This window comes from Colias philodice, chromosome 1 (genome assembly GCF_061535455.1).
Source record: "Colias philodice isolate Cphi_HAF_F1 chromosome 1, ilColPhil1 Martin Lab GWU primary, whole genome shotgun sequence".
NCBI classification, from domain to species: Eukaryota; Metazoa; Arthropoda; class Insecta; order Lepidoptera; family Pieridae; genus Colias; species Colias philodice.
The window spans coordinates 1,177,021-1,200,683 of NC_143086.1; the positions used below are offsets into that span (position 1 = coordinate 1,177,021).

A 23,663-nucleotide genomic window follows, 5' to 3' on the forward strand; every position below is an offset into this window, starting at 1 on the left:
TGAATATATAAAATAGGTTAAATTTTTTTTTAGTCTCGCTAGATTATAAGTTGAATGATCGTCACATTTCGCATCAACCTCAAATGTAAACATCTCTTGTTACAGTGTAGGTAAATGTTATTGTTATAAGATGTTATTCTTTATATATGGATATGCCGAATAGACATTCCAACTAATAAGTCTACAACATCCGGTTGTTTTGAGATCTCTTACATTGCCTACTCATGTAAAATATTCTAATCTATTAAATATACAATTCTAAATTAAACAATGCAACTTTTGCCAATAATATTTTTTACACTAAAAAGCTAAAAGATTTATAAATAAGTTTAAGATTAAGACAGTAACTAATAGTAGATCAAGATTCAAGAGATATTAAAACCTTTTTAAAACTTTCGCGAATTATTAGACGTCTCAATCTCAATAATTGACCAACGCGTATCGAATGCTGATCCCGTTAAATTTCTAGTCTTGACACAGATAAATTATGCAGAACTACGCATTAAAAACATTGTTTTTTCTTCTTATAATATAACAAAGTAAAATCCAATTTCCGGTATATTGTCAGAACCAATATACTGCCTGATGCATCGTCGATACTAAACTTATTGTGAGCGGGAGTTAAATTAACTACTTGGTGCTCGGGTTGTGTATAGTTACGATCAAAATGGTTGACTTGTCTATCCTATCTTCTTAATATAATAAATCTCGTGTCACAATGTTTGTCCTCAATGGACTCCTAAACCACTTAACCGATTATAATAAAATTCGCACACCATGTGCAGTTCGATCCAACTTGAGAGATAGGATAGTTTAAACATGTAGGTACCACGGGCGAAGCCGGGGCGGACCGCTAGTAATATAATAAAGCTGAATGTGTTTATGTCACACAGCACAACAACACTATGTTACAAATTTTAACGTAGGTTCACAATTGGTAAACTTAAAAATCTTTATTACGATTATTCCTTAATAATCACATAACATATTTTAGATCAACATGCATTTAATTAAGTCATAAACGAATTTAATTTAAAATATAAATACAACACTATTAGTTAATTATCCTACACATAACCTGAAAATAAAAAAGACGTGAACCCGCATGTTCGCCACCTAGTACACAAGATACTCAACTAATTAGCAATAATTTAGCAAGTAAATAAACGATCGTATATAGACCAAAATCAAATAAAACAAGGAAGTAACCGATTACCTTGAAACAAACAAAGAATCCGTCATAACCGACGATTCACAAGTGGGTGGTTACTGATAACAATATTACATTATGTACGATTATATTTGCTCGTGTGAAAAAACTACAGGATAGGGATGGAATATTCTTTACGTCCTGGATTACGTTTTTATATTTGATAATTAATTTAATAAATAATATTTTTTTAAGTAAATAAGTGTAAGATCATTATGAACGTCGATCTAACTCAAATATTTTCATGATTAATTAGAAAATTATTTAGACAAAAAATAGCGACTGATAATATAATTAATCTATAAAACTATTTGTTACAATCATGTTAAAGTAAGTTATTAGAGAAATTACGTTATTATTAATTATTAATTTAAATTATTATTAAATTATTATTATTGTTTGATAATAGTGCTCGCGTGTTGATGAAGACGAAGTTGACTCAGTATTTATCTATACTAATATTATAAAGCTGAAGTTTGTTTGAACGCGCTAATCTCGGGAACTACTGGTCCGATTTGAAAAATTCTTTCGGTGTTAGATAGCCCATTTATCGAGGAAGGTTATAGGCTATATTTCATCACACTACGACTAACAGGAGTGGAGCCACGGGAGTGAAACCGCGCGGAGCAGTTAGTATGTAATATGACAGGAATTATTCACTATTTACGACAACACCGAACATACTTATTTCTTGTTTTATGTAGTCAGTATAAATCGCAAAACGGCAACTAGATACTATCTCGTTGAATTTAATATGCTTGAAACTATCTAAATAAAAAAGGGGTATTCTTAATTATTGACCTACATATTTAAAAACATACATTTAATTTGGCATGCCTTCAATATTATTATTAACTTGCAATGAATACACACCATTTATATCAGGCATATCGTTTTAAAATCTTATGAATGCATTCCTTATTCATCATACAATTGCTTATGTAATTATATATCGGAATATAATAGTGTCAAGAATGTATTGTTTATGATACCCATTCGGCATTCACTAATTAGGTTTTCTTTGATTTAGTATAACGTGGTTGGAAATTAACAAATCGTATTTATAAGCGCTTAATAGTCAATAACGAATTGGTCCATTGAAAAGTTACATTTGGGGTCGCATTTTTTAGAGGACGCAATTTTATTTTTTTGATGTGTAGGGGGGGTCAGTGTGAAGCTATCACCAAGTTTGTGGGGTCGCCACCCTTGTCCCACGGCCGCCATCTTGAAAATAGCGATTGAAATGGTTTTTACGATATATCACTTAAACTATTTATCTGATAATAAAACAATGTTAACATTATTCGTTGCAAATTAAATTCTCTACAACTTAGGTTCAGTAACTTTTTGTCGTAGAACTATAAACAAAAAAGTTATAAGTGAAAATGTTCAGAAATTAGAGATGTTTATATTTTTCAATAAAACTTTTTTTTTATAAGTTTACGAAGAAATTATATCAGACCATTTTTGTAGATTGTTTTTCGTAGAACAACTTTTATTTACAACATTTTTTCATTAAGTAAATAGCTAAGGTTTTACAGCCATCCGAAGTGAGTACTATTTTAAGTACTCTTTACTATACAGAATACGATATATTATGTGTGTACTAATAATAATTTGTCGCCAGTAATTATTTTATTTTTGTTATAATAATATTTTTAATAATTAATTTTACAATATTATTAATAATTAATTATTGAATCTTTTCTCCACAACCCAGGAGGTCTGGAAGTGCCGTTTTTTTTTACGTCGAAAAGCAGGGCTGAAATGTTCTGCAGTGTGCTTCCATTGTTGTGGAGTCTGGGAAAAGAGCCAATAGCCAATTTATTATGTATAGTTACTACTGAAAAATAGTACTCACTTCTGAGCGCTGTAAAACCTTAGCTATTGACGTAATGAAAAAATGTTGTATATAAAAGTTGTTCTACGAAAAACAATCTACAAAAATGGTCTGATATAATTTCTTCGTAAACTTATAAAAAAAAAGTTTTATTGAAAAATATAAACATCTCTAATTTCTGAACATTTTCACTTATAACTTTTTTATTTATAGTTCTACGACAAAAAGTTACTGAATCAAAGTTGTAGAGAATTTAATTTGCAACAAATAATGTTACAATTGTTTTATTATCAGATAAATAGTTTAAGAGATATATCGTTAAAACCATTTCAACCGCTATTTTCAAGATGGCGGCCATGGGACAAGGGTGGCGACCCCACAAACTTGGTTTTAGCTTCACACTGACCCCCCCTACACATCAAAAAAATAAAATTGCGTCTTCTAAAAAACTCAAGGTCAGGCCTAAAAACTGTAACATTTCAATGGATCAAATACCTACAGGCTACAAGAAAGAAACTCAATTCATTTTTCATTGTAAGCATTTGTGTTGAATATTTCAATAATTAAAGGGCTATTTTCATCTATCAATAATTCCGTCATAGATTGACAAGTCACCCTAACTGGTTTGTTTTATTGAGTAGATCCTGAGTACAAGCCGTACTGAAAACCATTCATGATGCACTGTTTCTGACTTAAACCAAGTCAGAAATAGTGCATCATAAGAGTTATGTGGTATTACCACAAAACAATTTAAACACAGTCTAACTTTAAACCAGGGATCTGTCACTTTAATAGTTGTCGATGTGAAATACGACAAAACCAGATTAAAGAGAACCTGCACGTAAAGTAAAACCCGGTCTAAAGTTTTATGTGGTAAGACAGATGTTGTTTTTTTTGTTTGTAATTGTTTATTTAAATTTATGTGTATTAGTAGATTATAAAGACCACTCACCCTATTAAACCTCTTCGTGAACGCCACAACATTGGGTGCCACAGTAGCTTTGTTCACTTTAGTCCACCCACAGTTAACCAACTCCTCTGGCCGTATCGCTTTGAAGCACGATAGATCCAACAACGACAGCTGATTGGCTATATCCTCTGGTGATATTCGTAACGCAGAACACACCAGGTTGTCCCATGTTTGTATAATACCAGTCGCTGGCAGGCTATTGGTCTTGTACTGGTATACAGGGTCATTCTGTCTGTTTGTTGTGGCGTCTCCGAGACTGAAATGATTTAATAAGCTTAGAATATAAATAAAAAATAAAATAAAAAAATCATTTATTGAACAATTTGTGGGTTAGGTACAAACATGTCACATTTGGACCCCAAACTAGGACAGCCTGTATTTTGGGGTCCACCTTCCTTAATGACACAATAATAACAGAACTATAGCATAATATTAACTTAAATATGTAATGATAACAATTGTATGACAATGAAACTTAGTTCTGAATAAGGTATAGATTAATCAATATAAATTATTGGATTCATGTTTCTGCTCAGGCTTATTTGGTTGTTTCAGTAATCATTTAAGAATTATGAAACAATATAATATGTAGTCACAATCAAGAGTGCATTACTTAGTGTGTTAGGAAAAAGTATTATGAAATAGAATTAGAATCTTCACCTTATTTGTTAATGTAACACATAACAGTTATACTTACTATGGTATTTACATTTATGTATATAATATATTAAGAACTAAAAATGTAGTACATATTCGGTTTAGAAACAATCTACATAATATGAGCATGACTTCATGATACATAAATACTAACTGAACAAATCAACTGCTTCCTTTGACTGCTAAATGTGGGTGTTTAGAGATTTGAGATAACGAGGAATCTCGTCAAGATGCGCGACCCAATATATTCAAAAAAACATGTTTATTTTTACAAAATACATTGTTTTTGTATTATTTAACTTTAATCTCCCCATAAAATATGTATGATAATTATATTTGATGGTATTTTTATTTATTTATTTATTTATTTTTTACATACATAGATTCCTTACAGCTATTTGTATTACAATATTTATAATTAACTTTAACAAAACAATACGCCAATAAAAAGGAATACCAATAATAAGACAATTAATGTGACAGTAGTTTTACATTAATTTTAATTATAACAATGACAAAGTGGAAAAAATTAATATATATTTTTTTTTTTGGACATGGTATACAAAAAAGAGGAAAACGTACCCATTATAGAATGTTTGGTATGGATGTGTGAGTGTGTGTACTGTGTGTGTAGTGTATAATGGTGTAGTGTGGTGAGAATGTGTATGGTAAACTAAGAAATTATTGAATTGGTGATGTCTGTTACTGCTTTTTTAAAACTGTTTTAAAGTATATATTTCATTATACATCTAAATATATATAAATTTCGTGTCACTATGTTTGTCCTCAATGGACTCCTAAACCACTTAACCGATTATAATAAAATTCGCACACCATGTGCAGTTTGATCCAACTTGAGAGATAGGATAGTTTAAACATGTAGGTACCACGGGCGAAGCCGGGGCGGACCGCTAGTATAATATATGTATAATGCAATACTACAAAAGAAGAAAGAAAACTAAACAATAATTAACATTGGACCTAATTTATAAAGTTAAAAAATAAAAAAAGCATATTACTAAATGCACAATCTTATTACAATCATGTGGGAAACATAATAACTGTTTGATTACTTTAGCAGATTCATTGCAAGAACAATAAAGGAATGATCTAATGTTATTACCAACATTAATAGAGTTATTTTATTTAACTAGCGGTCCGCCCCGGCTTCGCCCGTGGTACCTACATGTTTAAACTATCCTATCTCTCAAGTTGGATCGAACTGCACATGGTGTGCGAATTTTATTATAATCGGTTAAGTGGTTTAGGAGTCCATTGAGGACAAACATTGTGACACGAGATTTATATATATTAAGATATTCTGTTAGATAATAAGTCAAGTTATTCAAGAGATACATACCCATAGTTGTAATAACAGGCACAGTCATCCTTGGCGGGTCCCTGTGGTTTGCTTGCTGCGTTCACTGGCTTCTTTGCTGTTTGTTTGCACGACATTTTATCATCAAGTGGCCAATCTTCTTCATCTTCATGCTAAAATTGAATCAAGTTATTTTACTAACAAACAAGCAAGAAGTCATGTGTAGTCATAAATTTTTAAATAAAAATAAAAATTCATTAAAATAACATATATTATTAAACAAATAAACTACCTATAAATCTAAAATTTTTCATTTCAATTTATAAATAGAATCTAGGTTGAAAATGAATTATTTTATGGTATCTATAGCATAGTAATATGATTGATTATATTTTTTAATATTCACATCTTCCATGTGGTTCCAATGCAAACACAATATTATCCAACAATATTTCAAAGATCATTATGAATATTAGCAAGATAATATTTGTTATAAATAATTAAACCACATTTCAAGAAGTTTGAAAGAATATTTTAAAATTCAAAGATCTAAAAGTGATTAAACTCAAATGAGAACTTTTAGGAAATTTTAAGAAAACAGATTTGTATATTACCTCTACAATACGTAATACAGCTAGGCTATCACTTAATATATCCCGGGGCATTGCTGTTTTTCATGTATATGCAAAGTTCGAAAACTGATTAATATTATTATAGATTTATTTTTCACGCCACTGATATTTGTCTGCAATAACCACCACGCGCTTTCAACGCACCACAAGTCTGAGACAAATGAAAAATAATTTTACATCTACCGCCAGTAACGACTGATAAGCGCTAATTAAATAATAAATATTTGTTTATTAGATAGTCAAGGTCCAGCGACCGCGGGATGTTTTTTAAAAAAAAATATTTAAATTTAAATGAATTTAATTACGTACATACAGTATTACAATAAGATGGTTAGTGTGTAACTGATTTATTCTATGTTTAAACAGTACCACGATCTGGAGATCGCGTCTTCTTAGAAATGATTAGGGATGTCGTCGCGACGGTTGAGTGGACGATTCTCACTAATCACTTCCTTACAAATCATAACTATTGCATTGTTGCAAGTATAAATATTTAGATAAACTACTAAAATATTGATTCAGCGAATTTTGGATGTATAACTCCTCCCTACGTATTAAGTTCGAGATTATCCTCATGGGGTTGGGGATGATTTCGAACATTCCTGTTTCTAATTACATTTTTATACGATTTCTTATAAACTATGAATACAAGACAAATATATTTTTTTATGTATAAGCGGGCAAACGAGCTGATAACAAGACAAATAATTAAAATTAAAACTGTTAAAACAATTTTTTTTCTATAATTATACTCTTAAAAGGTAAAGCACTGTTTCCACTATTTTCACTAATTGCCTTTTCACTTATCACTTCACTTTTCTTCAGTAATAGGTTTAAAAGCTGAATATCGGTGAGGTCAATTTCCTTTAAATTTAAAGGTTTTCTTTCACCGTTTAATGCTATTTTCCATATATGCGGTAAGTTAATAATTGGTATACTGGCGGAAACAATGTTCTGTCCTTGAGATTGTTTCTTTCTCAAAGTGTGGTCCTGTATTCTAACTTAACAATCATCATTTACAGTGATCAGGTAGGTACCACGGAGTTTTTCATGGCTTACCTCATTATTACAAAATTTTGACATAATAGTTTCAGTTCTGGTGTAAACGAGCCATCGATTGAGTTGTAAACGTTCAATCTTTAAATATCCAATAATAATGGGTAATGAACGGCATGTACTTATGATTGATGAAAAATTAATAAGTTCTGTAATACATTCGTCCTGCAGCAAGGATGTGGTTTCCATTTCAGGACATAAGAAACGTGCTTCGTCGAAATCTAAACAGGACTGCGTCAGCATACTTACTTTCAACCCTTTCACTAGGATATTTAGGCAGGATAATGGAAGTTTGATTATCAACATCAATTTGGACAGGTAACGGTAATAATTTATAATAATTGTAAATTTCGTTATTAATTAACGGTAAATGCATGATGAATTTAATCTGATTTTGTTTTACATATGCTTTAAGCTCAATACTTTGCTCTATTTTAACAATATTTTTTTAAGTTTACAGGATATACTAACTTATTTGTAATTTATATTTCTTTAAGGATATACTTACATAAGTTCATCGGTATCAATAATTGATTGATGCAAAAGTTTAATTTTTGCAAAAGCTAATGCGGTTTCAATCTCATTCAGTTTAATATAAATAATTTGAAAATTATGTGTAAAAATATTATAAAAATGAATTATCTTATGACTTAATGTTTCTGTTATATTTAAATTCGTACATATTAATTTCATTAAGTTTTTCTTTCATTTGAATGAAATTGCTTCCTGTAACATTTATAATATCCCATCACTTCTGTAATAACAGTCACCTTGTAATCCATATAGCGTTTTGCTTGTTATTTAATTTACTAATTATCTGTTCATATTTTATGGCATCTTCATTATCCATATTACCAGTAATTGCTTTAATAAAAGAACCAATTGGGTTAAGTAAACCACGTTTTATTCTAACTGATGGCACTAATAAGTAATAACCACTATATCTATATCTTATAATATAAAAATGAATCCCAAAATGTGTTGGTAAGCGCATAACTTGAGAACGGCTGAACCGATTTCGTTAATTTTTTTTTTTATTATATTCCTTGAAGTACGAGGATGGTTTTTATGTAGAGAAAACGTAAACATTTACCACGGGCGAAGCCGGGGCGGACCGCTAGTCTTATAATATAAAAATGAATCCCAAAATGTGTTGGTAAGCGCATAACTTGAGAACGGCTGAACCGTTTTCGTTAATTTTTTTTTTATTATATGTATTCCTTGAAGTACGAGGATGGTTCTTACGTAGAGAAAACGTAAATATGTACCACGGGCGAAGCCGGGGCGGACCGCTAGTAAACAATATTCATCATAAAATCTGTTTGAATTTGTGTCGCTTTAAAATCTAAATCAAAATTCTTTATATTAAAACAACTATTTACATATTCATTTAAGTAATTGACAACATTTAATTTTTTATAAGGCCTAGAAAGAAAAAAAACTTTCGTTTCTTTATTTTGCTCTTGCGATTACAGAAATTTTTTATTTCATTTTTTAATCGCATTTTTTAAGAGAAATTAAATAAAAACGATAAATGTTATGATGACGTCATACATACGGAGGAATAAAAATGCGCCTTATCCAAATTAAAAAAGAAGTAAAAAATAGTTTGGAAAATCCAAAAGTGCACGCGTCATAATTTTTTTTTTAATAATTATTTATTGATTATTATTTTTGTTTATTTAATAACAATTAAACCACATCGAATCAGACCCTGAAAAATGAAAGGGTTCTATTCCTGAGCATACTCAAGCGTAAGAGAAAAAAAAAAAGACTCGATTAGTAAAGTATTTCGGTCGCTATCGTGTTAACAAGAAAATCCTCCGCACATACAGACACACGGACGTCCAAGACAGAACTTTTTTAAACTGTTTTTTAACTAGTTTAAATAACAAAAATGACATCAAAAATATCATGAATGTTAAAAATAGCGTTTTTTCTTAATATGTGTGTGTATGTATTATCTTACAAGTGCAATGTATGATACATAAAGACATTTTAAGTTTGAAAAATCAGATGTTTTGCGCGAAGTGACAGTAGTACCCACCTCAACGCTTCGCTTATGAGGCGTGCAAAAACTATCACTGACATTTACATTTACAGCATGTGTCAAATTTCATATAAATGTCATTTTTGTGAATTATCGAAGTCAACAAACTTTTAAATCGTGTTATTGTGTTTTTAACTAAGGGAAATCGCATCCACATTCTATTCCCGTGCGAACGGCGTATTCAGCAGTTTTGTATGAAGGCAGGGCCATAACTAGTGTTTAATTTGTGTGTAAGTGTTGTAACTTTATATTGTTAATTCAAAATGGCTCCAGTGTTAAAACATGGTCGAGGCAAGCCTTTGACTTCTCAAACTAAAGAATTAAACTTTAAATGTCGTTTCTTTTTCAGGTTAGTAAATTTTTCATTTTAGTAACATTGTTAATGTAAAAGTTATATGTATGTTAAATGTGCAAATATTAAAATAAAGTCTCATCTTTTTCAGAGGAGAAACACATATAGTTTAATTTAAAATCCCTTATATATATAAAATAAAAACTAAAAATAAAATGTTGTTTTATTTTATTTGCTGACCATACACTACTACAAACGCAAAAATTTCTCCAAGCTAATTTACCTGTAATTATTCAAATTTAACCCTAAATCCTCGTATTCAGGGTGTAACATGGTTATGTGTGCACAGGCGATTATTCCGTAACTATTGCAGATATGAAAAACTTTATACTGATATCGAAAGCCCTTTACCTAATGAGTAAAATGACAACAATAACTTTTTAAAAATAAAACGGGAAATATTCAAAAATTTTACACAAAACACTCCCATACATTTAATATAATTCCTATATTTTCATTAACAATTCTGCAATTACATGGGCAGGTAAGTGTTGTTAAATAAATTAATACTGAATAAAAAGTGGATAAGTTAGGAAAAAAATGATAAAATATAATATAATAGTTAATAAAAATTGACAAATATTTATAATCATTGATAGTTCATCAACTATATATGGCGCACACCGGTTGACCTGAAGTGATGCTGTGACCGCGCGCTCTCCGCCCTCTATCTCGAAAACGGTTCACCGTATAAAAAAAAAATTTAAACAAAATTTGTAGAGAATAATATATTCTACAATATCACTACATAGTATAAAACAAATCGCTTTCTCTGTCCCTATGAAGACTGGGGTAGAAGCCTTTAAAAATAATGAAAAGATAAAAAAATCGCAGTCGGATGAAACCCATTAGAAAAGGAGGGGAATATGATGAAAATAAAAGGAAAAATAAATTACGGTCAATCCGAGTTCGGGAAGTGGGAGGGGGGAGCTTTTAAGAGAAAAAAATGGTTTCTCTCGATTTCCGACAAAACTACAAGTCCTACGGAAAAAAGTTCCATGACAAAGTTGTAGGTAATAAAATGATCTACAACTTTTGTATTTACAATTTTTTCACATAACCTCAAAATTTAGGTGAAAAATTCAAAAAACCAAGTTTTTGGTCTTTTATTTTTATCTACTTCAAAATTTATTTTTTTTCTACGAAATTTGGTGGAAACTTACTTTATTATGTCCCAAATACACTGTAATTTATTTGATTGAAAATATTTATTTTTTCGCCTTATTTTGAATTAATACCAAAAAAACAACCTAATTTTCAATCGAAAAGTCACCCGTCAAAATATCAGCTTTTTTCAAAAACTTGGGGTGCCTTTTATTCATTGAAATCTCTACTTTCATATGGTGTAAAAAAAATAAACACCACTATAGTAAATGTTCTCAGGAAATGCATACAAACAGTGTAATAATGAGCTTTTAGTAAATCAGGCACACTTCTTGAACTCTATATCTTCTCTTGTATCGGCTTTTCGGTAATATTTCAAAAGAAAAATAATTATCTGTTCTAAGTTTAATATTTTGCAGCATATTCAAAAGCAAAATGATATCGATAAAAACATTTCAGGTAGTTCGAGAAGTGTGCCTGATTTAGTAAAAGCTAATTTTCACACTGTTTGTATGCATTTCCTGAGAACATTTACTATGGTGGTGTTTATTTTTTTTACACCATATGAAAGTAGAGATTTCAATGAATAAAAGGCACCCCAAGTTTTTGAAAAAGGCTGATATTTTGACGGGTGACTTTTCGATTGAAAATAAGGTTGTTTTTTTGGTATTAATTCAAAATAAAGCGAAAAAATAAATATTTTCAATCAAATAAATTACAGTGTATTTGGGACGTAATAAAGTATTATTCCACCAAATTTCGTAGAAAAAAAATAAATTTTGAAGTAGATAAAAATAAAAGACCAAAAACTTGGTTTTTTGAATTTTTCACCTAAATTTTTAGGTTATGTGAAAAAATTATGAATACATAAGTTGTAGAACTTTTAATTACCTACAACTTTGCCATTGAACTTTTTTCTATAGGACTTGTAGTTTTGTCGGAAATCGAGAGAAACCATTTTTTTCTCTTAAAAGCTCCCCCCTCCCGCTTCCCCAACTCGGATTGACCGTAATTTATTTTTCCTTACATTTTTATCATATTCCGCTCCTTTTCTAATGGGTTTCATCCGACTGCGATTTTTTTTTGTTTCAAAAATTATCTACTCTAGTCTAATGTCCCTTTGTATGCTTAAATCTTTAAAGAAATTGAAAAGAAGTCTTCTTCCCATGTAGAATACAGCACTGATGAAGAAGAACTTGCCAAAGAAACGGAGTGGATTAGAACCAAGAGCAGGAAAAAACGCAAACTGAACACTTCACCCACTCATATCTCCGATAAAGAAGAGCGAAATGAGGAAAGTAAGGAGAAAGCAAAGCCCAAAAAGGTGCCACTTCCTCCACCTATAATAGTAGATGACATCAGGAACTACCAATCGTTCTTTGATCTCCTCTTAGAAAAGTCGCCAGGGGGCGGCTTTACAATTAAAATTATGCACGGAGAAACCGTAAAAATTAATACCGAAAATGAAACAGTATAGTTCCTACGAAAACAAACAATTAAGACCAATACGAGTTACAGCTAAGAAATTGCAACATACATGCAACCAAGATAGAATTGTAGAAGACCTGAAAAGAAAAGGCTTCAAAGTCGAGGAGGCAGTAAACAAGCTGAGGTGGAAGGACAAGACACCTCTCAATATGTTCATGCTTACCTTTAATAAAGGAGAGGAAATAAACAAAATCTATGAGATAACGTCTATATTAGGATGCAGGGTGGAAATCCATCCCTTGAAAACCTGTAAATTAGTTCCTCAGTGTAAAAGATGTCAAGCCCACGGGCACACCCAAAAATATTGCTCCAAGGATCCAAGATGTGTAAAATGCACTGGTAAACATCTAACAAAAGATTGTAAAAAGCCAGCAGAAGAAAAGCCAAAGTGTGTGCATTGTGGCGCTCCACATTTTGCGAACTATAGAGGATGCATGGTAGCAAAAGAAATGCAGACGCTTAAAAATAAAGCGACGAAAAAACTAAGTGTGGAGGATGGATAAAGACCATTAGAACAAAAGACTATGACTTGTATCTGAACAAGGTCCGAGAACTATCAGGCCCAAGGGTGTACGAGGGGTACGAGTACTACTCCGGAGAGAAAATTGTAAGTGAAAAACTTCAAACCCACGTAAGGCATCTGGAGGAACAACTAAAACTTCTTCAACAAAAATTTAACTCTTTGACTCCAGTGGAAACGGAAATTTCAGAGAAAAAAGAAATTGAAAAGAAGTCTTCTTCCCATGTAGAATACAGCACTGATGAAGAAGAACTTGCCAAAGAAACGGAGTGGATTAGAACCAAGAGCAGGAAAAAACGCAAACTGAACACTTCACCCACTCATATCTCCGATAAAGAAGAGCGAAATGAGGAAAGTAAGGAGAAAGCAAAGCCCAAAAAGGTGCCACTTCCTCCACCTATAATAGTAGATGACATCAGGAACTACCAATCGTTCTTTGATCTCCTTTTAGAAAAGTCGCCAGGGGGCGGCTTTAAAATTAAAATTATGCACGGAGAAACCGTAAAAATTTATACCGAAAATGAAACAGTATATCGGACCATCACAGAGTTTTTCACTGCCGATGGCTTTCATTGGCATTCCTACGAAAACAAACAATTAAGACCAATACGAGTTATAGCTAAGAAATTGCAACATACATGCAACCAAGATAGAATTGTAGAAGACCTGAAAAGAAAAGGCTTCAAAGACGAGGAGGCAGTTAACAAGCTGAGGTGGAAGGACAAGACACCTCTCACTATGTTCATGCTTACCTTTAATAACGGAGAGGAAATAAACAAAATCTATGAGATAACGTCTATATTAGTATGGAGGGTGGAAATCCATCCCTTGAAAACCTGTAAATTATTTCCTCAGTGTAAAAGATGTCAAGCCCACGGGCACACCCAAAAATATTGCTCCAAGGATCCAAGATGTGTAAAATGCACTGGTAAACATCTAACAAAAGATTGTAAAAAGCCAGCAGAAGAAAAGCCAAAGTGTGTGCATTGTGGCGCTCCACATTTTGCGAACTATAGAGGATGCATGGTAGCAAAAGAAATGCAGACGCTTAAAAATAAAGCGACGAAAAAACTAAGTGTGGAGGATGGATAAAGACCATTCGAACAAAAGACTATGACTTGTATTTGAACAAGGTCCGAGAACTATCAGGCCCAAGGGTGTACGAGGGGTACGAGTACTACTCCGGAGAGAAAATTGTACGTGAAAAACTTCAAACCCACGTAAGGCATCTGGAGGAACAACTAAAACTTCTTCAACAAAAATTTAACTCTTTGACTCCAGTGGAAACGGAAATTTCAGAGAAAAAAGAAATTAAAAAGAAGTCTTCTTCCCATGTAGAATACAGCACTGATGAAGAAGGACTTGCCAAAGAAACGGAGTGGATTAGAACCAAGAGCAGGAAAAAACGCAAACTGAACACTTCACCCACTCATATTTCCGATAAAGAAGAGCGAAATGAGGAAAGTAAGGAGAAAGCAAAGCCCAAAAAGGTGCCACTTCCTCCACCTATAATAGTAGATGACATCAGGAACTACCAATCGTTCTTTGATCTCCTCTTAGAAAAGTCGCCAGGGGGCGGCTTTACAATTAAAATTATGCACGGAGAAACCGTAAAAATTGATACCGAAAATGAAACAGTATATCGGACTATCACAGAGTTTTTCACTGCCGCTGGCTTTCATTGGCATTCCTACGAAAACAAACAATTAAGACCAATACGAGTTATAGCTAAGAAATTGCAACATACATGCAACCAAGATAGAATTGTAGAAGACCTGAAAAGAAAAGGCTTCAAAGTCGAGGAGGCAGTAAACAAGCTGAGGTGGAAGGACAAGACACCTCTCAATATGTTCATGCTTCCCTTAAAAACGGAGAGGAAATAAACAAAATCTATGAGATAACGTCTATATTAGGATGCAAGGTGGAAATCCATCCCTTGAAAACCTGTAAATTAGTTCCTCAGTGTAAAAGATGTCAAACCCACGGGCACACCCAAAAATATTGCTCCAAGGATCCAAGATGTGTAAAATGCACTGGTAAACATCTAACAAAAGATTGTAAAAAGCCAGCAGAAGAAAAGCCAAAGTGTGTGCATTGTGGCGCTCCACATTTTGCGAACTATAGAGGATGCATGGTAGCAAAAGAAATGCAGACGCTTAAAAATAAAGCGACGAACAAACTAAGTGTGGAGGATGGATAAAGACCATTAGAACAAAAGACTATGACTTGTATCTGAACAAGGTCCGAGAACTATCAGGCCCAAGGGTGTACGAGGGGTACGAGTACTACTCCGGAGAGAAAATTGTACGTGAAAAACTTCAAACCCACGTAAGGCATCTGGAGGAACAACTAAAACTTCTTCAACAAAAATTTAACTCTTTGACTCCAGTGGAAACGGAAATTTCAGAGAAAAAAGAAATTGAAAAGAAGTCTTCTTCCCATGTAGAATACAGCACTGATGAAGAAGAACTTGCCAAAGAAACGGAGTGGATTAGAACCAAGAGCAGGAAAAAACGCAAACTGAACACTTCACCCACTCATATCTCCGATAAAGAAGAGCGAAATGAGGAAAGTAAGGAGAAAGCAAAGCCCAAAAAGGTGCCACTTCCTCCACCTATAATAGTAGATGACATCAGGAACTACCAATCGTTCTTTGATCTCCTTTTAGAAAAGTCGCCAGGGGGCGGCTTTAAAATTAAAATTATGCACGGAGAAACCGTAAAAATTTATACCGAAAATGAAACAGTATATCGGACCATCACAGAGTTTTTCACTGCCGATGGCTTTCATTGGCATTCCTACGAAAACAAACAATTAAGACCAATACGAGTTATAGCTAAGAAATTTCAACATACATGCAACCAAGATAGAATTGTAGAAGACCTGAAAAGAAAAGGCTTCAAAGACGAGGAGGCAGTTAACAAGCTGAGGTAGAAGGACAAGACACCTCTCACTATGTTCATGCTTACCTTTAATAACGGAGAGGAAATAAACAAAATCTATGAGATAACGTCTATATTAGTATGGAGGGTGGAAATCCATCCCTTGAAAACCTGTAAATTATTTCCTCAGTGTAAAAGATGTCAAGCCCACGGGCACACCCAAAAATATTGCTCCAAGGATCCAAGATGTGTAAAATGCACTGGTAAACATCTAACAAAAGATTGTAAAAAGCCAGCAGAAGAAAAGCCAAAGTGTGTGCATTGTGGCGCTCCACATCCTGCGAACTATAGAGGATGCATGGTAGCAAAAGAAATGCAGACGCTTAAAAATAAAGCGACGAAAAAACTAAGTGTGGAGGATGGATAAAGACCATTCGAACAAAAGACTATGACTTGTATTTGAACAAGGTCCGAGAACTATCAGGCCCAAGGGTGTAATTGGTTAACACACTTAACATGATGCAGGATTTGGGTCTCAGTGAGCACATATCGCCAATAAAACCTGATCACCCTGCCGCGAAAAATAGAATGATTTATGTAAATAATACATTACATCTTCTTCCATTCAAAATTTTCATTTCAAATTCTTTTTTAATATTAAGACGAACTGCAATAGCCGGTACAGCCTGAAAATCAGCGCTACTTGTGTGCAGCATTTTGCTGAGGCTGTATCCGTTTGCCTAATTGTAATTGTAAGGAGGAGAAACAACTAAAACTTCTTCAACAAAAATTTAACTCTTTGACTCCAGTGGAAACGGAAATTTCAGAGAAAAAAGAAATTAAAAAGAAGTCTTCTTCCTATGTAGAATTAGAGGTCCGCGCCGCAGTCCAAAAGCCCAGCGGCGGCGCGCCGGGTGCGGCACCCGGCGTGGCGCGGCGTCGCCGGCGTGGGCTAGTTATTTTTAAAGTTATTAGGGGGTGGGCGGGCAGTAGAAAAATCTCTCTTTAAGTTTAATAAAAAAATTATTTTTATTAAAATCAAGTAGCTTAACTATTTAGTGATGAACATGATAATTATAAACATTGCCAATAATTTTATTGGCAATGTTATGTCAGAGCAAGCAAAGGAGCAGGTGGGCCACCTGATGTTAAGTGGTCACCACCGCCCATAAACACTTGTAACACTAGAAGTGTTACAGGTGCTTTGCCGGCCTTTTATGGACAAATAAACTCTTTTCTTGAAGGCCCCAATGTCGTAGTTGTTCGGGAACACCGCAGGTGGCAAGTCGTTCCACAGTTTCACCGTACGCGGAAGGAAGTTGCGGGTGAAGCGGACAGTGGTGGAGCGCCAACCATCCAGATGGTGCGGATGGAACTGGTTTTTACGGCGTGTGGTCCGGTGGTGGAACTGTGCGGCTGGTAAAAGGTGGAACAATTCCTCAGAGCACTCCCCATAGTAGATTCTGTACAGTATACAGAGAGACGCAACGTCTCTTCGCACTGACAGTGGATCGAGCCTATCGGAAAGCCTACGGTCATTGACAATTCGAGCTGCTCGACGTTGGATGCGGTCAACAGGAAGGAGTTGATACTGTGGGGCTCCGGCCCAGAGATGAGAACAGTACTCCATATGAGGTCGCACCTGAGCCTTGTACAGCTGAAGTCGGTGGGCCGGCTTGAAGTACTGTCTCGATCTACTGAGCACACCAAGTTTTTTCGAGGCTAATTTAGCCTTCGCTTCCAAATGACTGCGGAATTGAACGTCACTCGAGATTTCAACTCCGAGGATTCCGATTTTCAGCGATATACTAAGAGGAGTACTCTTAAACCGATGTTCTGCACACCCAGAAAGTGGGTAGAATGTATTAGCGCGTTAACATTGTAATAACACCTTTTTTGTAACTACATTCTTGTAAATAAATGAAATTTGAATTTGAATTTGAATTTCTACGACAAATGGGGTCTTTTTAGCGGTGAACGCGCAAACCTGTGTCTTTAGGGGATTGAACTCGACAAGATTAAGTTTGCCCCAATCCGAGACTTCTTGGAGAGAAGACTCGACTTCAGATACAAGTTTGTTTCGACTCTCATTGAGGCTTTCCTTTGAGGTGTTTGCACGGCCGGGATAAAGAGCATCCCCCGTACTGTCGTCTGCATAGCAATGAATGTTACTGATTTGTAACAAATCATCATGTTTATAATTATCATGGATAAAAATAATTTTGTTAACTTTTGCAGGATTTAGACGCGATCTCTTCGCAGTTATAACTAGCCCAGCTACAGAAAAAACCCTTTCATTTGGCGTGCTTGTAGCTGAGATAGATAGAAGCGATCGCTCTTATCCGGCAAGACAAGGAAAAACAACTTTTTTTTTGTTCCCAGAACTTAAGAATGTTGTCCTCTACATCTCCTAAATCTGAAGGGTTAGCCGTAGCAAAATATCTCCAACACTCTTGAGCGACGTCGTCATCCTCATCAATAAATCTATTGGAGTGTTTTTTGGCTAGCTTTTGGAGCAAAACATCTGGCATCGATATAGTAGACATTGTCTACTATATCGATGCGACGTTGCCGTGTTGTAGACAACAACGCGTGCGTGACACATGGTTCGCCCGCAAAATTTGAACTCGGCGCCAATTTTTCTGTGACCCGGCGGCGGCGGCGGCGCGCCGGGGTCTCTCGGCGGCGGCACGCCGGCGTGGCGCGGACCTCTATGTAGAATACAGCACTGATGAAGAAGAACTTGCCAAAGAAACGGAGTGGATTAGAACCAAGAGCAGGAAAAAACGCAAACTGAACACTTCACCCACTCATATTTCCGATAAAGAAGAGCGAAATGAGGAAAGTAAGGAGAAAGCAAAGCCCAAAAAGGTGCCACTTCCTCCACCTATAATAGTAGATGACATCAGGAACTACCAATCGTTCTTTGATCTCCTCTTAGAAAAGTCGCCAGGGGGCGGCTTTACAATTAAAATTATGCACGGAGAAACCGTAAAAATTAATACCGAAAATGAAACAGTATATCGGACTATCACAGAGTTTTTCACTGCCGCTGGCTTTCATTGGCATTCCTACGAAAACAAACAATTAAGACCAATACGAGTTATAGCTAAGAAATTGCAACATACATGCAACCAAGATAGAATTGTAGAAGACCTGAAAAGAAAAGGCTTCAAAGTCGAGGAGGCAGTAAACAAGCTGAGGTGGAAGGACAAGACGCCTCTCAATATGTTCATGCTTACCTTTAATAACGGAGAGGAAATAAACAAAATCTATGAGATAACGTCTATATTAGGATGCAGGGTGGAAATCCATCCCTTGAAAACCTGTAAATTAGTTCCTCAGTGTAAAAGATGTCAAGCCCACGGGCACACCCAAAAATATTGCTCCAAGGATCCAAGATGTGTAAAATGCACTGGTAAACATCTAACAAAAGATTGTAAAAAGCCAGCAGAAGAAAAGCCAAAGTGTGTGCATTGTGGCGCTCCACATCCTGCGAACTATAGAGGATGCATGGTAGCAAAAGAAATGCAGACGCTTAAAAATAAAGCGACGAAAAAACTAAGTGTGGAGGATGGATAAAGACCATTAGAACAAAAGACTATGACTTGTATCTGAACAAGGTCCGAGAACTATCAGGCCCAAGGGTGTACGAGGGGTACGAGTACTACTCCGGAGAGAAAATTGTACGTGAAAAACTTCAAACCCACGTAAGGCATCTGGAGGAACAACTAAAACTTCTTCAACAAAAATTTAACTCTTTGACTCCAGTGGAAACGGAAATTTCAGAGAAAAAAGAAATTGAAAAGAAGTCTTCTTCCCATGTAGAATACAGCACTGATGAAGAAGAACTTGCCAAAGAAACGGAGTGGATTAGAACCAAGAGCAGGAAAAAACGCAAACTGAACACTTCACCCACTCATATCTCCGATAAAGAAGAGCGAAATGAGGAAAGTAAGGAGAAAGCAAAGCCCAAAAAGGTGCCACTTCCTCCACCTATAATAGTAGATGACATCAGGAACTACCAATCGTTCTTTGATCTCCTTTTAGAAAAGTCGCCAGGGGGCGGCTTTAAAATTAAAATTATGCACGGAGAAACCGTAAAAATTTATACCGAAAATGAAACAGTATATCGGACCATCACAGAGTTTTTCACTGCCGATGGCTTTCATTGGCATTCCTACGAAAACAAACAATTAAGACCAATACGAGTTATAGCTAAGAAATTGCAACATACATGCAACCAAGATAGAATTGTAGAAGACCTGAAAAGAAAAGGCTTCAAAGACGAGGAGGCAGTAAACAAGCTGAGGTGGAAGGACAAGACACCTCTCACTATGTTCATGCTTACCTTTAATAACGGAGAGGAAATAAACAAAATCTATGAGATAACGTCTATATTAGTATGCAGGGTGGAAATCCATCCCTTGAAAACCTGTAAATTATTTCCTCAGTGTAAAAGATGTCAAGCCCACGGGCACACCCAAAAATATTGCTCCAAGGATCCAAGATGTGTAAAATGCACTGGTAAACATCTAACAAAAGATTGTAAAAAGCCAGCAGAAGAAAAGCCAAAGTGTGTGCATTGTGGCGCTCCACATTTTGCGAACTATAGAGGATGCATGGTAGCAAAAGAAATGCAGACGCTTAAAAATAAAGCGACGAAAAAACTAAGTGTGGAGGATGGATAAAGACCATTCGAACAAAAGACTATGACTTGTATTTGAACAAGGTCCGAGAACTATCAGGCCCAAGGGTGTACGAGGGGTACGAGTACTACTCCGGAGAGAAAATTGTACGTGAAAAACTTCAAACCCACGTAAGGCATCTGGAGGAACAACTAAAACTTCTTCAACAAAAATTTAACTCTTTGACTCCAGTGGAAACGGAAATTTCAGAGAAAAAAGAAATTGAAAAGAAGTCTTCTTCCCATGTAGAATACAGCACTGATGAAGAAGAACTTGCCAAAGAAACGGAGTGGATTAGAACCAAGAGCAGGAAAAAACGCAAACTGAACACTTCACCCACTCATATCTCCGATAAAGAAGAGCGAAATGAGGAAAGTAAGGAGAAAGCAAAGCCCAAAAAGGTGCCACTTCCTCCACCTATAATAGTAGATGACATCAGGAACTACCAATCGTTCTTTGATCTCCTTTTAGAAAAGTCGCCAGGGGGCGGCTTTAAAATTAAAATTATGCACGGAGAAACCGTAAAAATTTATACCGAAAATGAAACAGTATATCGGACCATCACAGAGTTTTTCACTGCCGATGGCTTTCATTGGCATTCCTACGAAAACAAACAATTAAGACCAATACGAGTTATAGCTAAGAAATTGCAACATACATGCAACCAAGATAGAATTGTAGAAGACCTGAAAAGAAAAGGCTTCAAAGACGAGGAGGCAGTAAACAAGCTGAGGTGGAAGGACAAGACACCTCTCACTATGTTCATGCTTACCTTTAATAACGGAGAGGAAATAAACAAAATCTATGAGATAACGTCTATATTAGTATGCAGGGTGGAAATCCATCCCTTGAAAACCTGTAAATTATTTCCTCAGTGTAAAAGATGTCAAGCCCACGGGCACACCCAAAAATATTGCTCCAAGGATCCAAGATGTGTAAAATGCACTGGTAAACATCTAACAAAAGATTGTAAAAAGCCAGCAGAAGAAAAGCCAAAGTGTGTGCATTGTGGCGCTCCACATCCTGCGAACTATAGAGGATGCATGGTAGCAAAAGAAATGCAGACGCTTAAAAATAAAGCGACGAAAAAACTAAGTGTGGAGGATGGATAAAGACCATTCGAACAAAAGACTATGACTTGTATTTGAACAAGGTCCGAGAACTATCAGGCCCAAGGGTGTAATTGGTTAACACACTTAACATGATGCAGGATTTGGGTCTCAGTGAGCACATATCGCCAATAAAACCTGACCACCCTGCCGCGAAAAATAGAATGATTTATGTAAATAATACATCCCACCAAAAACATTTTCATGTAAAATGTTGCCAAGACGAGCCCATATGACTCACACTGTCAAAAAGTTATCAGATCTCATGTAGAGCCAAGCTTCTAACACTACACGCCCTAACTCTACAAGGCCTAACTTCACAAACTCTACACCTTAGTCAAAATATGTGGCTTGGCCATTTCGCTACATTCACATCGGCGTAAGGTGAAAAATTAATTCACTGTTCATTACTTTTCTGTTATACATACAATAGTTCTTGTAGTAACGAACGGCCAAGCCACATATTTTGACTAAGGTGTAGAGTTTGTGAAGTTAGGCCTTGTAGAGTTAGGGCGTGTAGTGTTAGAAGCTTGGCTCTACATGAGATCTGATAACTTTTTGACAGTGTGAGTCATATGGGCTCGTCTTGGCAACATTTTACATGAAAATGTTTTTGGTGGGATTTCATTTCTTTTTGTAGGTTGTTTGTAACATTTTTTTTTTAACAAGGAGTACCTATACATATATATATCTAGGGAACCAAGTTTTAGATTATTAGATTAGACCTCTAGCGTCATCAAAATTTAATTTAAAATTACAGGTCTCATACAAACTCCCATCCCCTAGTTTAAGGGGTTGGGGGATGAAAGTTACAAGTTTTATAATTTTTTTGTTGTTTGTGTGCTAATACTAGCTTATATACAAAATTTCAGCTTTCTAGGACATTAGGAAATACCTTAAGAATTTTGATGATCATCAGTGAGTCAGTGACGAAATTAGCGTTTTTTAGATATAAATAAAATCTGAAGTATAAAAGCTAATGTAATTAAAACTTAATATGTTCAATAAGTCCGCTATTGACAGTATATCCCGAAAATTTTGTTGATGTAGCATAATCCAAACCCAAGTTATGAGGGTTCAAAAAAACGTCGAAGCGCTTCGAGAAAAGGTAGGTAGTGCCCGTACGCGTAGTCGCTTGGCTCGTCTTGGCGGGGGCACTACCGTGCCCCCAGATTACATCTTCTTCCATTCAAAATTTTCATTTCAAATTCTTTTTTAATATTAAGACGAACTGCAATAGCCGGTACAGCCTGAAAATCAGCGCTACTTGTGTGCAGCATTTTGCTGAGGCTGTATCCGTTTGCCTAATTGTAATTGTAAGGAGGAGGAACAACTAAAACTTCTTCAACAAAAATTTAACTCTTTGACTCCAGTGGAAACGGAAATTTCAGAGAAAAAAGAAATTAAAAAGAAGTCTTCTTCCCATGTAGAATACAGCACTGATGAAGAAGAACTTGCCAAAGAAACGGAGTGGATTAGAACCAAGAGCAGGAAAAAACGCAAACTGAACACTTCACCCACTCATATCTCCGATAAAGAAGAGCGAAATGAGGAAAGTAAGGAGAAAGCAAAGCCCAAAAAGGTGCCACTTCCTCCACCTATAATAGTAGATGACATCAGGAACTACCAATCGTTCTTTGATCTCCTCTTAGAAAAGTCGCCAGGGGGCGGCTTTACAATTAAAATTATGCACGGAGAAACCGTAAAAATTAATACCGAAAATGAAACAGTATATCGGACTATCACAGAGTTTTTCACTGCCGCTGGCTTTCATTGGCATTCCTACG

General features: G+C 35.1%; 1 protein-coding gene across 10 annotated transcripts in view; it reads right to left on the minus strand.

Annotated features, from left to right (window-relative positions):
* Positions 1 to 23,663, minus strand: part of RalGPS (Ral GEF with PH domain and SH3 binding motif) — a 43,924-nt gene that overhangs the window by 15,073 nt on the left and 5,188 nt on the right. For 5 of the 10 annotated variants that reach the window (XM_089695896.1, XM_089695884.1, XM_089695879.1 and 2 more), the window contains exons 2-4: positions 6,610 to 6,778; positions 6,038 to 6,168; positions 4,003 to 4,276 (exon numbers count right to left, since the gene is read on the minus strand). In XM_089695896.1, the coding sequence (XP_089552022.1) occupies positions 4,003 to 4,276; positions 6,038 to 6,168; positions 6,610 to 6,660 (456 nt within the window). In that variant the 5' untranslated portion in view covers positions 6,661 to 6,778. The remainder of the gene's footprint in view (positions 1 to 4,002; positions 4,277 to 6,037; positions 6,169 to 6,609; positions 6,779 to 23,663) is intronic. The other 5 variants (XM_089695933.1, XM_089695902.1, XM_089695926.1 and 2 more) reach the window with 1 other exon arrangement.